Source organism: Polyergus mexicanus, unplaced genomic scaffold, assembly GCF_030449975.1.
Source record: "Polyergus mexicanus isolate NDT 795.1 unplaced genomic scaffold, iyPolMexi1.0 SCAF_12, whole genome shotgun sequence".
NCBI lineage: Eukaryota > Metazoa > Arthropoda > Insecta > Hymenoptera > Formicidae > Polyergus > Polyergus mexicanus.
In genome coordinates, this window is record NW_027223332.1 from 3,852,223 (window position 1) to 3,866,929 (window position 14,707).

At 44.7% G+C, this 14,707-nt stretch overlaps 3 protein-coding genes across 3 annotated transcripts in view; 2 read left to right on the forward strand and 1 right to left on the reverse strand.

Moving 5' to 3' along the window:
• The first annotated feature begins 2,832 nt into the window (after nucleotides 1-2,832).
• LOC138938366 (uncharacterized) lies at nucleotides 2,833-5,919 on the forward strand. Its single transcript, XM_070305280.1, is given in 6 exon segments — nucleotides 2,833-2,840; nucleotides 3,448-4,168; nucleotides 4,171-4,574; nucleotides 4,648-4,907; nucleotides 5,220-5,319; nucleotides 5,523-5,919. Coding segments are annotated over 6 exon segments (1,890 nt in total).
• Nucleotides 5,920-9,164: 3,245 nt separating this feature from the next.
• Nucleotides 9,165-9,959, reverse strand: LOC138938367 (uncharacterized). The gene has a single exon (XM_070305282.1). The coding sequence runs from the start codon at nucleotides 9,957-9,959 to the stop codon at nucleotides 9,261-9,263; it is 699 nt and encodes a 232-aa protein (XP_070161383.1). The 3' UTR covers nucleotides 9,165-9,260.
• Nucleotides 9,960-13,586: 3,627 nt separating this feature from the next.
• LOC138938368 (uncharacterized) overlaps nucleotides 13,587-14,707 on the forward strand; it is a 1,418-nt gene continuing 297 nt past the window's right edge. Inside the window, exon 1 of the mRNA XM_070305283.1 lies at nucleotides 13,587-14,657. Coding sequence (XP_070161384.1) covers nucleotides 13,587-14,657 — 1,071 coding nt within the window. The remainder of the gene's footprint in view (nucleotides 14,658-14,707) is intronic.

Below are 14,707 nucleotides of genomic sequence, written 5' to 3' on the forward strand. Positions count from 1 at the left end.
CGCCAATTTGCTATCAGATTTGTTGACAGACCTGCTCGATTTCTTCCGCCTATATGTTGTCAGGTTATATCTGCAGGACCTGTTACAATTCTGCTAACAGTCTGTCGACGTAATTGAAATTAACAGACTCTGTACTAAATTTGTAACCTTTCTGCTCACAAAAATTTATAGCAGACATTTGGCAAAATCTGTTTAAACAGACTTGGCTGTCTGGGTTAATTTTAAAATTTTAATGCGTCAATCCTTGTAGCGAAGATCATGTAGAATAATGTCTTTCTCCAATAACATCGATATCTTTAACGGTAGTCGAGATCAAAGCGAATAATGTATCTGACGCGAACGATCTCGGCAAAAGCATCACGATTTCGGCCCGTTGTATCGCTTTAATAATCGTAGGTTTATTAATTTTTAAATTTTAATGCGTCAATCCTTGTAGCGAAGATCATGTAGAATAATGTCTTTCTTTAATAACATCGATATCTTTAACGGTAGTCGAGATCAAAGCGAATAATGTATCTGACGCGAACGATCTCGGCAAAAGCATCACGATTTCGGCCCGTTGTATCGCTTTAATAATCGTAGGTTTATTAATTTTTAAATTTTAATGCGTCAATCCTTGTAGCGGAGATCATGTAGAATAATGTCTTTCTTTAATAACATCGATATCTTTAACGGTAATCGAGATCAAAGCGAATAATGTATCTGACGCGAACGATCTCGGCAAAAGCATCACGATTTCGGCCCGTTGTATCGCTTTAATAATCGTAGGTTTATTAATTTTTAAATTTTAATGCGTCAATCCTTGTAGCGGAGATCATGTAGAATAATGTCTTTCTTTAATAACATCGATATCTTTAACGGTAATCGAGATCAAAGCGAATAATGTATCTGACGCGGACGATCTCGGCAAAGGTGTCACGATTTCGGCCCGTTGTATCGCTTTAATAATCGTAGGTTTATTAATCTTAAAAATCTAACTAAGATAAAAATCTTACAATATAACTTTAGTAATGTTACAGCAACATTCCAAAAATATTCCAAAGAAAGTATTCGATAATCGCTAGTTCATTCGTTTACCGCTATGCGGCGCATATTGCGCTATCTATTCCGCATTTAATTTTTAGTCACGATGATTATATAAAGTTTACAAAGAGCGGCTAATAAGATTAAAGATATAATAACTATTTTTATTACTTTAAATTGTATGATATAACCCCAACACAGGGGACTCAGACATTGGACTCTGGAAGAATTCTTTTAACAGTTTCCATTCTTATATAAAATCAAAAAAAATTTGATAATAATTTTTGATTTTATATAAGAATGGACAAACATGCAAAAGATACTTCAGATTTTAATAAATAAATTTTGAGATTATATAAAGACAAGAGAGATGTGAAAAAACTTGTTGTATGCGTAAATCCACCACATGCTTTTTGCATATCTGAATATTTCGGATACAAAGAGATTGTGAATTTACAAAATTGCAAATCGAGTTTCTTCTTATTTCTCTTAGATATTCTCTGTCACTGAAGGAAGTCGAATGTGTACCGAAAAATTTACAATTTATAATTTCGTTATTATTATAATACAGAAAATCTATATAGGTACACACTAAATCCTGATTCTTATATGCCTAATTTCTTATTATTCTTTTCATATGTTAAAGATATTATGTCGATAAATATACATAAATCATTATTGCATATATATATATATTATATTGCTATGTTGCTGCAATATTATATTGCAATATTTCTGTAGGCGGACATTTTACTGTTGCTGCAATATCATAACAACGTTGCAGCAACATTTCGTAATGTTTCTGCAATGTTGCAATCTTGCAGAAAAATGTTGCTGCAATGTTGTTGCAATCTTGCGGTGCTGTATGGGTATGTATATATATATTCTCTTTTGATTTTATCATAATGTATATATCAGGGTTGGGAAGTAACGCGTTACTTGTAACGCCGTTACCGTTACAGTTACTTTTTTTCGGTAACTGTAACGGTAATGGCGTTACAAATTTTATTTGTAACGGAAAAAGTAACTTCGTTACATTTTTCGGTAACGAGTAACGAAAGTAGTAGTACTAGGCGGGTTCTAAGCCGGGTCCTCTGAGGGGCGGGGGGTGAGGGGTGAGGGGAAACCGGCGCGGGGGGGGCATGACGTCACGCGGGCGGAGGGGGATTTTGGTGGTGCAGGGGAATGACGTCACGGAGGGGGGGGGGGGTATGACGTCAGGGGGTGGGTATGACGTCACGGGGGTATGACGTCACGGGGGTGGGAATGATGTCATGGGGGTGGGAATGACGTCACGCGGGGGTGACTGCGGCGGAACGGTTGGCGCGGGGTCCGCGGAAAGGGGAAGAGGGACCGCGGCGGAACGGTAGGCGCGGGGTCCGCGGAGAGGGGTAGGGGGACCGCGGCGGAACGGTTGGCACGGGTTCCGCAAAGAGGGGGAGGGGACTGCGGCGGAACGGTAGGCGCGGGGTCCGCGGAGAGGGGTAGGGGGACCGCGGCGGAACGGTTGGCACGGGGTCCGCAAAGAGGGGGAGGGGACCGCGGCGGAACGGTAGGCGCGGGGTCCGCGGAGAGGGGGAGGGGACCGTGGCGGAACGGTAGGCGCGGGGTCCGCGGGGAAGAGGGAATGCGAAGGTACGATGCCGCAGCGCGGTGTATTACAAAGGGCGAGTGTCGATGTCCGGCTGCTCGAGAATTTATAAACATTATAAACAAATATCATCTCACACTGCACTATTGCACGTGCGGCATTGTTGAATTTCGTAGAAAGATTATTGCACGTGCGGCATTGTTGAATTTCGTAGAAAAATGATAAGGTTAGCGCCGATGTTTGGCTGCTATAATTTATTATAAACAAAATAAAACCATCGCGGTGGTCTCTTCATCTTTTTTTTTTCCTGGAAGAGCCGCTCACGCACTATTGCGCGTAACATTAAAATTAGATGATAAGGCGAGCGCCGATGTCCGGCTGCTATAATTCGCGTCGGGACATGTTTATCGGTGTACTTAAAGGCGGGTGTCGATGTCTGAAAAATAAGGCGAGCGTCGATTTCCGACTGCTCGAGAATTTATAAATAATATAAACAAAATAGAACCATCGCGGTGCTCTCTTCATCTTTTTCCAGGAAGAGCCGTTTATCGTATCGCTTGTCGGGATACGTTTCGCGATACCATAACGCAATAGATTAAAAATATATAATGAAGAACGAAGGGTGTCAAAAACTCAGTATGCGATTTGAAAGCTTACGGTCCGTATATCGACTGAAATAGGTACAGCGGGTACTTGTAAATTTTTGTGATTGAGATATACGACGTGATAAGTGGCCGGTCCTTCTCCAATTGAAGATTTTCGACGTATCAGATCTTTCCGTGCAATATGTGCCCAATTTGCACACAGTAAAAAAAAAACATTGGTATAAAAAGTGTGAAAAAAAATAATAATAAAAACATGGAAAACACCGAGCCAACCGAACGCGACCTGTTGGAGCTGTCGCGTCGAGTCGCTACCTTGGGCGAGTATTTCGCGTGGGCGCAGCGATGCGAGGAATTTATCAAACAGCTGGAAGAACACAGTCGTGTCAAGCGTCCGCGACTCTCGATCGGAGTTCGACAATCTTTGGTGGCTAGAATCGCGCGAGTCGAGGGTGCGAGGACTCGATTAGAGAGACGGTTTATACACAGCGGTGGTGATTACAGTGGTGACAATACCGCGGAAAGACTCGTTTGGCGAGAGATCGATACCGCGTTCGAAAACCGTATACTGACCGGTGCGGTGATTAACGCAGATTATATCGAACCGCGACAATTTCTCGAGGACGCTAAAGACATCGTGCTCGAACACGTGCAAAAAGTTATGGAAAGACATAATAACGTGAAAGTGAACACTGTGTTCAACGGTGAATTCGTGTCGGGTGATAAGAGCGCAAATAAAAGTGTAAATACCAAAAACTATGAACTCTTTCGTACGTCCGATTTACACGAGTGGTACGAGCGACGCGTCGTCGAGCCCACGCTTGCCTCGCTCGAAGAATTTCAAGAACGCGATAGCGGGTGGGCGTTGTCGCGAATTCTCGATTTAACTGTAAATATAAATAAATATAATCCAATGCGCGCGGGGTGTCATATTAAATTACCGCGAGAAATAACACAATGAAGAGAGCGGTAATAAACGTGCAATCCAAAGACAATGCGTGTTTCGCGTGGGCGGTTGTCGCCGCTCTACATCCAGCCGAAGATCATGTTTATCGGGAATCTTCGTATCCACATTATACGACAGTGCTAAATCTCCAAGACATTGAGTTTCCGATAACATTGAGTCAAATTAAAAAATTTGAACTTCACAACAACATTTCGATAAATGTATACTGCATCGAGAAAGAAAACAACATTGTCCCGATACGTCTGAGCGAACAAAAGAAGGACAGACACGTCAACTTGCTGTACATGCAAGATTCGCAAGACGTTGGACATTTTGCGTGGATCAAGAATTTATCTCGCCTCGTGAGCTCACAATTGAGTTGTAGCAAACGCAGACAATATATCTGCGATCGGTACGTATATTTAATAAAAATGCAATATATAAAATATACGAAAGAAAAATTAATTATTTCTTTTTTTTTACAGATGTTTACACTATTTTAGATCGGACGATAAGTTGCAGTCGCACATTGTAGATTGCCGAGAAATGAACGAGTGCGCCATCCGATTACCGAGCGATAAAGACAAGTGGCTCGCGTTCAACAACTACAACAGAAAGGAGCGACTTCCCTTCGTCGTATACGCCGACTTGGAGTGCGTGCTGAGGAAGACCGACGGTATTCCGATGGCGTCTACGTACACGTTTCAGCATCATCAAGTATTTAGCGTAGCTTATTATGTACATTGTTCGTACGACGAATCGTTATCCGCGTCTCATTCTCACCGTAGTACCGATTGCGTTTTGTTGTTCGTGGAAAAATTAAAAAATTTAGCGCAACGCGTAAAGATTATTTTAACCACGAATGTCCCCATGATAAATTTAACGCGAGATGAGCGGGAAAAGTTTCACAGCGCGACACACTGTCATATTTGCGAAAAACCGTTCGCGCAAGACGACACGCGCGTACGCGATCATTGTCATCTTACCGGGCGATATCGAGGTCCCGCGCATTCAAACTACAATTTAAATTATAAAGACTCTTTTTGCATTTCCATAGTATTTCACAATTTATCCGGTTACGATTCACATTTTATCATCGAGGAAATAGCTACCGCGTTCGAAGGCTCGATCAACGTACTACCGATAACGAAAGAAAAGTATATTTCATTCACGAAACACGTTAAAGATACCGCCGAAAAATCAGATTGCCGAAGCGATATAAAGTTACGGTTCATCGATTCGTACAAATTTCTCAGTACTAGTCTCGAAAAATTGACATCGTTTCTAAATAAAGATAAACTTCAAATTTTAAAATCAAAATTTCAAAATTTATCGATCGAAGAGTTCAATCATTTTATAGTTCCTTGACCGGTGACACCGTATCCGAGAGCGACTACGCGCACGCCGAAAACGTTTGGAAGCGGTTCTCCGTTCGAACGCTAGGCGAATACAGCGACTTGTATTTAAAAACGGATGTCTTGTTATTGGCCGACGTTTTTGAAAATTTTCGCAACAAATGTATCGAGAGTTACGGGCTCGACCCCGCGTATTATTATACTCTTCCCGGATACACGTGGGATGCGATGCTAAAACATACAAATATTACGTTCGAATTACTTACCGATATCGATATGGTTATGTTTATCGAACGGGGAATATGCGGTGGCTTGAGCCAATGTTCCGGCAGATACGCGCGAGCCAATAACAAGTACATGCCGTCTTACGACCCATCGAAACCATGTTATATTTCGATGTAAACAACTTGTACGGTTGGGCAATGTGTCAACCGTTGCTCTATGCCGATTTTCGATGGGTCGATGACATCTCTGACTTTGACGTTAGCGCGATCGCTTCGGATTCAACCACAGGTTATATTCTCGAGGTCGATCTGGAGTATCCGCAACATCTTCACGACGCGCACGTTGATCTACCGTTCTGTCCAACGCGCGATAAGCCGCCCGGCAAGCGGCAGGATAAGCTCCTCGCAACTTTATACGATAAGAAGCGTTACGTCATACACTATAACAACCTGCAGCAATGCACGCGTCACGGCCTTCGCATCGCAAAGATACATCGCGTATTGCAATTTGCTCAATCCGCATGGCTCCGCGATTACATCGAACTCAACATCCGGTTTAGAACGCGCGCGACAAACGATTTCGAGAAAAATTTATACAAGTTAATGAACAACGCGGTATTCGGAAAAACTATGGAAAACGTGCGCAATCACGTCGATGTAAAATTATTAACAAAGTGGGACGGGCGATACGGCGCGGAGGCCATGATCGCGAAACCAAATTTTCATAGCAGAAGCGTCTTTTCGGAAAATTTGGTCGCCGTTGAACTGCGCAACCTCGAGATGAAATTCAATAAACCGATCTATGTCGGTATGTGTATACTCGATATATCGAAAGTGTGTTTATACGAATTTCACCACGAGTACATGTTACCGTTATATCGCAAAAATTGTAAAATAATGTACACCGATACAGACAGTTTGATTTATCACATCGAATGCGAGGATGTGTACGAGAATATGAAACGCGATATCGCTAGATTCGACACAAACGATTATCCGGCTAACAACGCGTACGGTATACCGCTCGAGAACAAGAAAATGCCGGGTTTGATGAAGGACGAGAATAACGGTGCGATCATGACTGAATTTGTCGGGCTTAGAGCAAAAATGTACACGTTGCGAGTAAATAGTAAAAAGGATACAAAAAAGGTTAAAGGTGTCAAGCGTAACATCGTAGCGAGAACGATAATATTTGACGATTACACGCGGTGTCTGCGCGATGACATTGAAATGACTCGACAACAATCCTGCATAAGATCAAAATTGCACGAAGTGTACACAATCAGCGAGACAAAAATCGCTCTAAGTCCGCACGACGACAAGCGATATATCGTACCTGATTCGACCGACACCCTACCGTGGGGACATTACCGGATACTCTTATAATGTAATGTAATGTAATGTAATGTAATGTAATGTATGTGTATGTATGTATGTAATGTATATATGTATGTATGTATGTAATGTATATATGTATGTATGTATGTAATGTATGTATGTATGTATGTATGTATGTATGTATGTATGTATGTATAAGGAAAACAAAAGAAATATATATATTCCTATCTTTCTTTTTTCTTTTTTATAATTCATATTTTATATGCTGTATACATCTTACATATATTTTTTATATTTCAGATACTTTATATGTATTTCATATTCATTATATATTAAAAATAAAATACAGTTTGTACGAATTAAACCACATTGTCCTTGTGTATCCAAGAGTTGTGCGATCCATCGAATCCCAACCATTTGACGTAAACTTCGTCACCTCTCCTGCGCAGTACTTTCTCCACGAGATACACGTCCAGATAAGTCGCGCGACGCAACTCGTACTCGTAGAACGCTCCAGCGACAGATTTTTTGCGATAGTCCTCGAGTAGATAAGTTACGGGATTAGTACGTTGCACTTTAACGATCTTAAACACTTCGGTGGTCCAGTTTGGCGTGTAACCCTTCTTGAAGATTGTCTTGTACTTGCTAACGCGTACCGGGTCACCTACTTTGAACTTTGCCGGATCCGCGATCTTTATCGCGCTGTACACAGTATCCAAGAGTCTTTCGGCGATCGCGGGGGTAACGTCGGCGGGTCGCATACCGATCGTTCGATGCTTGCGTGCGTTGTAATCCGATACGAGTCGCGGCAACGCGTCAACCCACTTGTAAGTTCCGTTGAGCGTAAACATCTTCCACATATCGTTCTTTAACGTACGATTGAATCGTTCGACGACTGATGCCTTCAACACCGAATACGTGGAATAATGATTGATGTCGTGTTTCCTCACGAGACGTTGCACGTTGGCGTTGTAAAATTCCTTTCCCATATCGGTTTGCATGTTTTTCGGGCATCTCTTACTATCTCGAATTATCTCAGCGATAGCATCAGCCGTCTCACTTCCGCCTTTACTCTTGAGAGATATAGCCCACGCGTATTTGCTCAGCACATCGATGACGGTGAGTATGTAGTGGTAACCTTTGTTGAAACGAGAGTACAGACGCATCTCGACGATGTCGGCTTGCCACAGATCATCGTAACTCCGCACTACGACGCGTCTTCGGGGAAAATTTCTTCTCGCCGAAGCATGCAGTTCCTCGACGAGTCGTAGCTTCTCGATATTTTTACGTCCGTTGGATTGTAACGATGTCATGTTTTTAGCGGTGCGGCTAGTCGGCGCGTAATAATACGTGTAAAGAAATTACATTATAATTTATATCTCTAACTTTTAACCACTCAATAACCGTTTATTCCCGGTCATCGTCTTTCAATAGTGGTTCTTTGTCATCCGTCATTCGTCGCCGTTCGATAGCCGTTCGTAGCCGTTCCTGATCCGTTCGGTAGCCGTTCCTAATTCGTTCGCAGCCGTTCCTGAACCGTTCCTGAGCCTTTAGATAACCGTCCGACAACCGTTCCTGAACCGTTCGATCGTCCTTCAACCGTTCGTAGCCGTTCGTGAACCGTCCGTAGCTGTCCGTGAACCGTTTCTTGTCGTCCATTGTCGTTCGTTGACGTTTCGTTGTCGTTCGTTGACGTTTTTTTGTTGTCGTTCGTTGACGTTTCGTTAGTGTTTGTTGACGTTTCGTTAACGTTTCGTCGTCGTCGTTTCGTTGTCATTCGTTGACGTTTCTAATCTAGCGATATTCGCACGCCGAAGCTCGTTTACCACAATCTGTGACACTCGCACGTCTTTCTCTAACGCTGCAAGCTTCTCGTCTAAACTCTTTCAGTGGATTTCTCAACGTTTTAACGCATTGATCCACGTACAGTTTGTTGATGGCGTCGGTATCAACCACAGGTTGCGCTACACGATGAATCTTGCGCGACCTCACGTCAAAGTCCGTAACGGCGCGACACAGAGCGTTATCGCGCACGAAATTTCTCATTAATCCGTTCCATCGACTATACGAAATGGCATTCGTCGCGTCTTTGCTCTGCTCGGACATTCCAAATTTGTTGATGCGCATCATCGATGCGAGAGACGTCGGTCGATCGATTGATTAGTTTTGCCGAGATACCGCTTAATTTATAATAATACCGGCTTCGCGAAGTTCCTCGATGATCGATAGGATCTCGTTGTCGTGGCCGTTGTGGCCCGCTTGGTGCGAAGCGTCGAGCAATCGTAAACGATCCACCAGCTCGTTGGGATCGTCCCAGTGCACGTAGTCGATCTTGTTGTCGGTTAGCGTCATCGCGCGAAGCGCGAATAATCCCTTTCCAGATTTTGTTTTTTTGGATTCAATCGGTATCAGCTTTGCGATTATTTCTTTGTACTTGTATCCCCTGTTGCCCATTAATCGACCCTGCGCATCGTGATTGCGTTTATGCGCGTTCGTCGTCAACAGCATATTCTTGTACGTTTGCTTGTCATCCTCCGTATAGATGACGTCATCGGGGACTTTTTTGAAGATCAACTCGTAAAGACCAGGTGTGCCGACGTATCGTACGCCGTCGATAATTATGTTATCCGCGTTGTCCACGTCAAAACGTTTATTACCGAACATCATTCCGTCGTTGTCGAAATAAACACCGTACACGATGTCAATACCGCTCTCTCGATCGCCGCTCAGGACAGGCCAGACGTACCTCCGACCCAGCGGACCTAACTGATCTCGCAACGTTTCTCGGCCTTCCAGTGTTTGCAACTGATTTCGGACGGATGTCACGAGCGAGTCGTCCGTGGTTTCAAAAACATCCTCGTTCGCGAGTAATTCGGACATCGTAGGTTGTACGGTTTTCATTGACGCTGATGGTGTAGAGGTTATCGGCGGTACATCCAGTAGAGGGTCCGACCGTTTCGATTTATGCGGTGCTGGTGAGCGATCCGACCTGAAGTTGGATCGTTTTTTTTTTGCAGTGTCGCATCATCTTTCTCGCGCTTCGGGATGGATAACGCTTCGATCCCCGCGTCAGTGTTACTCCCCGGCTCGTTCTTCACCGCGATCGAGCTAGAGTTGTCGACGATCTTTTGTAGCGGCTCGATGAGAGGTCTAAAGCGCCTGTCCAACACGATATCCTCATCGATCTTACCGGTCTTCAAAGCGCGATGTTTCTTGCGAATCGATTCGCTCGTTTTCACAATTGCCCTCGCAATCTTCTCGCGCTCGCGAATATCCTCGCTCTTATCGATCGCAGCCATCGCGGAAAAGCAAAAAATGTCGATCTCTCTCTCTCTTACATTTCACCTCCGACGAAGTATCGGCAACGACTAATCGTTTTGCGGTATCGCGAACACGTTAAATCCTTTTTTGTATCGCCCATCGTTGAGCGAGCTGTCCTTATCTATCACTATCCATACTTGCATTGCCAACAATCGCGACACAATGCGCAAAATTCATCGTACGGCATGTCGGTATTCACGTGATCGTTGTACACGTGTTTCAGGTTGGTACCATCCTGTTTGAACAGGATCAGCAGGTTCGCGTTGTCGCGTATCAGATGTTTAGGTATTCTCGCGTACGTCTGACAGAGATAAAAGCAGTCGACGCTTGAGTGCCGGCCTATTGAGAAGCACTCTCTCACAACATCTTGCTTATCACATGCCACGTCATCGAACACAAAGATCGAGTTTGGACGCGCCTCGCTCGGCGGAATGACGTCACTGTTGTTGGAGAACGTGAAGTAGCCGATTTCGTCGATCGATGTCAGCAAATTCTCCAGATATCGATATTTTGGTTGTTGCAACGACTTTGAGTACACGTACACGTTTTCGAAACGTACACCGTGCGGACTTTCCAGCAGGCTTATCAGAACGTTGGTTTTACCACAATTCGAGGGATCGCAAACGATCGCGCGTATAGTAGTCGGTAGCATCATGCCATGCTTGCGCATCTCCGCGTTGTCCCCCATCGATCGTAATCTGTCGTCGCAATTCGTCACGCGTATCACCAAAGGTTGTCGCACGAATCTCATTTTTTCACACTATCGACTGAGGAACGCTGGATCGAACGCCTATTTATAGGTGCGCGGAACCGCGAATCGCTCAGTAACGAAAATGTTCGTCCTACTGTCGAGACCTTCCGATATTTGCGATTTGAGCGCCGAACAGTTACAATTTGTGCCGAAAGTTGTTCTGTTGCGAATGTGCGGCGATCACATCCACTACCTGTGGGACAAGCTTCCGGAACATATAAAAGCGGATTTAGAGGTTCAACAATATCGACGCTGTTACGAACATTACAATCAACCGTGGCAGCGAGCGCACATCGACGGTCCAGCACCGTTGATAAAAGATTGCGACGAATGTCAACGAAAATAGGTACAGGCCTATTAAATCGTGCGATAAACGCCCTTCCTTTCGAGTTACATATCCCCGGCTATCAGTTTTGCGGTCCGGGCACTCATTTGGAAAAACGATTGGCGAGAGGTGATCGAGGTATAAATCCATTGGACGCGGCCTGTCGCGAGCACGATAGAGCGTATTCCCGGAACACCGATCTCACCGAGAGACACGCGGCTGACAGGATACTCGCCGAGAAAGCGCGAACTCGCATCGTCGCGAAAGATTCGACTCTCGGTGAGAGAGCCGCAGCTACAGCTGTTTGGGCAGCTATGAAAGCCAAGACAAAAATCGGCATGGGTATGAAAACGAAGATAAAGACGAAGATGAGGACTACGCGGAAAAGGTCGACGAAAAAGCGGATACTTCCGACAGCGAAACGAGGCGGTGTATTGCCGATTCTACCGATGTTGGGTGCGCTCGGATCCTTGATCGGTGGAGCGGCTGGCGTGGCCAAGGCGGTGAACGACAGCAAAGCCGCGCGCCGTCAGCTGGAGGAGCTGCAACGCCACGATCGCGCGATGGAAGGTCGCGGGCTTTATCTCGCTCCGTATAAATACGGACAGGGACTATATCTCGGCCCGTACAAACGTGGACAAGGAGTGGCAACAAAGAAAAAAAAAACGTCAAAAAGCCGCTAAAAATGCCTATGGGTGTGACAACGAACATACAATTAGAACAATTGGCGAAACGTATGCGTATACCGTACTTTAGAGGGGTTTTCATGCGTGATTCGTTACCGATCGGTGGTATATATCGAAACGAAAGCGGTATCGTAAATTTGGATAACGCCAAAGGACCGGGTACTCATTGGGTAGCGTACGCAAAGAGGGGAAATCGCGTTATATATTTCGACGGTTTTGGTAATCTTCGACCTCCGAATGAATTGGTGCGATATTTCGGATGGAATGTGACGAAGATCGAGTACAATCGCGCGTCCTTTCAATCTTACGATCAAAGCATCTGCGGACAATTGTGTCTGCGGTTTCTCCGAACAGTCGACGACAATCGGTGTGAACTTAAAGCCTGACAATGCGCCGTTAAGATTCAGTATTCGTTAAACAGTTTTGCCGACATGTCTATGACATTCACGCTGACCGGGAAGAGTAGCGTCCTCGCGGCACACTACCATCCGGCCATAGATTTGAGCGACGGTGATTACGAGCTCGGTCTAATAAATTTTGAGACTTATCATACGATATCGAACGTGAATTCCTGGAATAATAAATTTTATTTCGATGAGGATGACACGGAAATTATGATTCCCGAGGGATCGTACGAGATACACGCAATACACGAGTTTTTGAAACGTGCAATTTCACGGAAACGCCCGCGACGCGTAGTTCGCTCCGGCAATCGTGTCGACAAACGCGGTGATATCACGGGGATATCGCGAGAGGAGACCGTTCGAGCGAACGGTGACGAAGACGAGGTTGTAGAATACCCGATAGTGCTCCGTGCTAATTACAATACGATGAATAGCGAGATCAAGTGCGCTTTCAGAGTAAACTTTAACAAACCCAACAACATTGGATCGCTGCTGGGATTCTCGTCGAAGCGTATATTGCAGCCGGGACAATGGCACCAATCGGACATACCGATTAATATCATCAACGTAAATATTATCCGCGTAGAGTGTAACGTGACCGCTGGTGCGTACAGCAATGGCAAACGCGTTCATACGATACATGAATTTTCACCGAGCGTGCCGCCAGGATATAAGATATCGGAAACGCCGGCGCAGATCATTTACCTGCCGATCATCGCGCGGAGCATTACGGATCTAACGATACGCGTTGCGGATCAAGCCGGACGATTGCTCGATTTTCGAGGAGAAGAGATCACCATCAGATTGCACGTACGACGGCGACAAAATTAGCGCGCGATACATGAGATGCTCGTGTTGAGCGGAGCAAAAGACGCGAGAGATAACGCGACAACAACGACAACAACGTCAACATTCGCTAATATTCGATTATCCGATTGCGCCAAGAAAAAGAAACTTAACGCGTCAAACGTTGAATTTTTGCAATCTTTGGGATTCGCGGTGCGAAATATCTGAGAAAACATGACCGATATCCTTAACATCGAAGGCGAGCCGGTCTTTGACGATCATATCGTCAAGATCGAGACTCACACGTACAACCCGTACGCCAATACGACGTTTGAGCACAGCGATGAGATACGAATACCCATACAACAACAGGATCTGTATACGTTGCCGTATGAGAGTTTTCTATACATCGAGGGAAAACTAAAGATAAACAAACCAGCTGAAGGGTTTGATGTGGTACTGGGAAATAATTGCGTTGCGTTCATGTTCGTTAAGATTCGATACGAACTCGACGGTGTGGAGATTGATCGTAGCAGAAATGTGGGAATAACCAGCACACTCAAGAACTATGTAACGATATCATCCGATAGAACCGTGATTATGAGAAACGCCGGCTGGGATTCGCCTACTAACACGAATGGATACTTTAATTTTTGCGTACCGCTCTACATGTTATTGGGATTTTGCGAGGATTACAGGCGCGTGGTGATTAACGCTCGTCACGGATTGATCTTAATACGATCGCGCAACGACAACAATTGCCTGATTGGAAATTTGGAGCCTGTGATGGACATATTCAAGATACAATGGCGAATGCCGCACGTCGTATTGAACGAGATTAACAAGTTATCGATGCTGCGCGCCTTGGAAAGCGGACAATACCTCAGTATGGGTTTTCGCTTGTGGGATCTGTACGAATTTCCGCTATTGCAGCGTACAACCAAACATTCGTGGCCCATTAAGACCGCGACTCAGCTGGAGAAGCCGCGATACGTTGTTTTCGTTCTGCAGACAGGTCGGAAGAACGTCATGTCCGAGGATACGAGTCGATTCGACGACTGCAAATTGACCAACGTGAAACTCTATCTGAACTCGGAATGTTATTCGTACGACGATATGAATCTGGATTTCGATAAAAACAGATGGTCGATTTTGTATGACACGTATCAACGTTTCTGCAAAAAGTATTACGGATACGAGTATCTCGAACCGAGTCTCACCGTCACGCAATTTTTACGTAACGGTTCATTCGTGATCATCGATTGCTCTCGACAAAACGAATCGGTCAAAAGCGCAACCGTGGATGTGAGATTGGAATTCGAGTGTAAGGAGAACGTGCCGCCGAATACCACAAC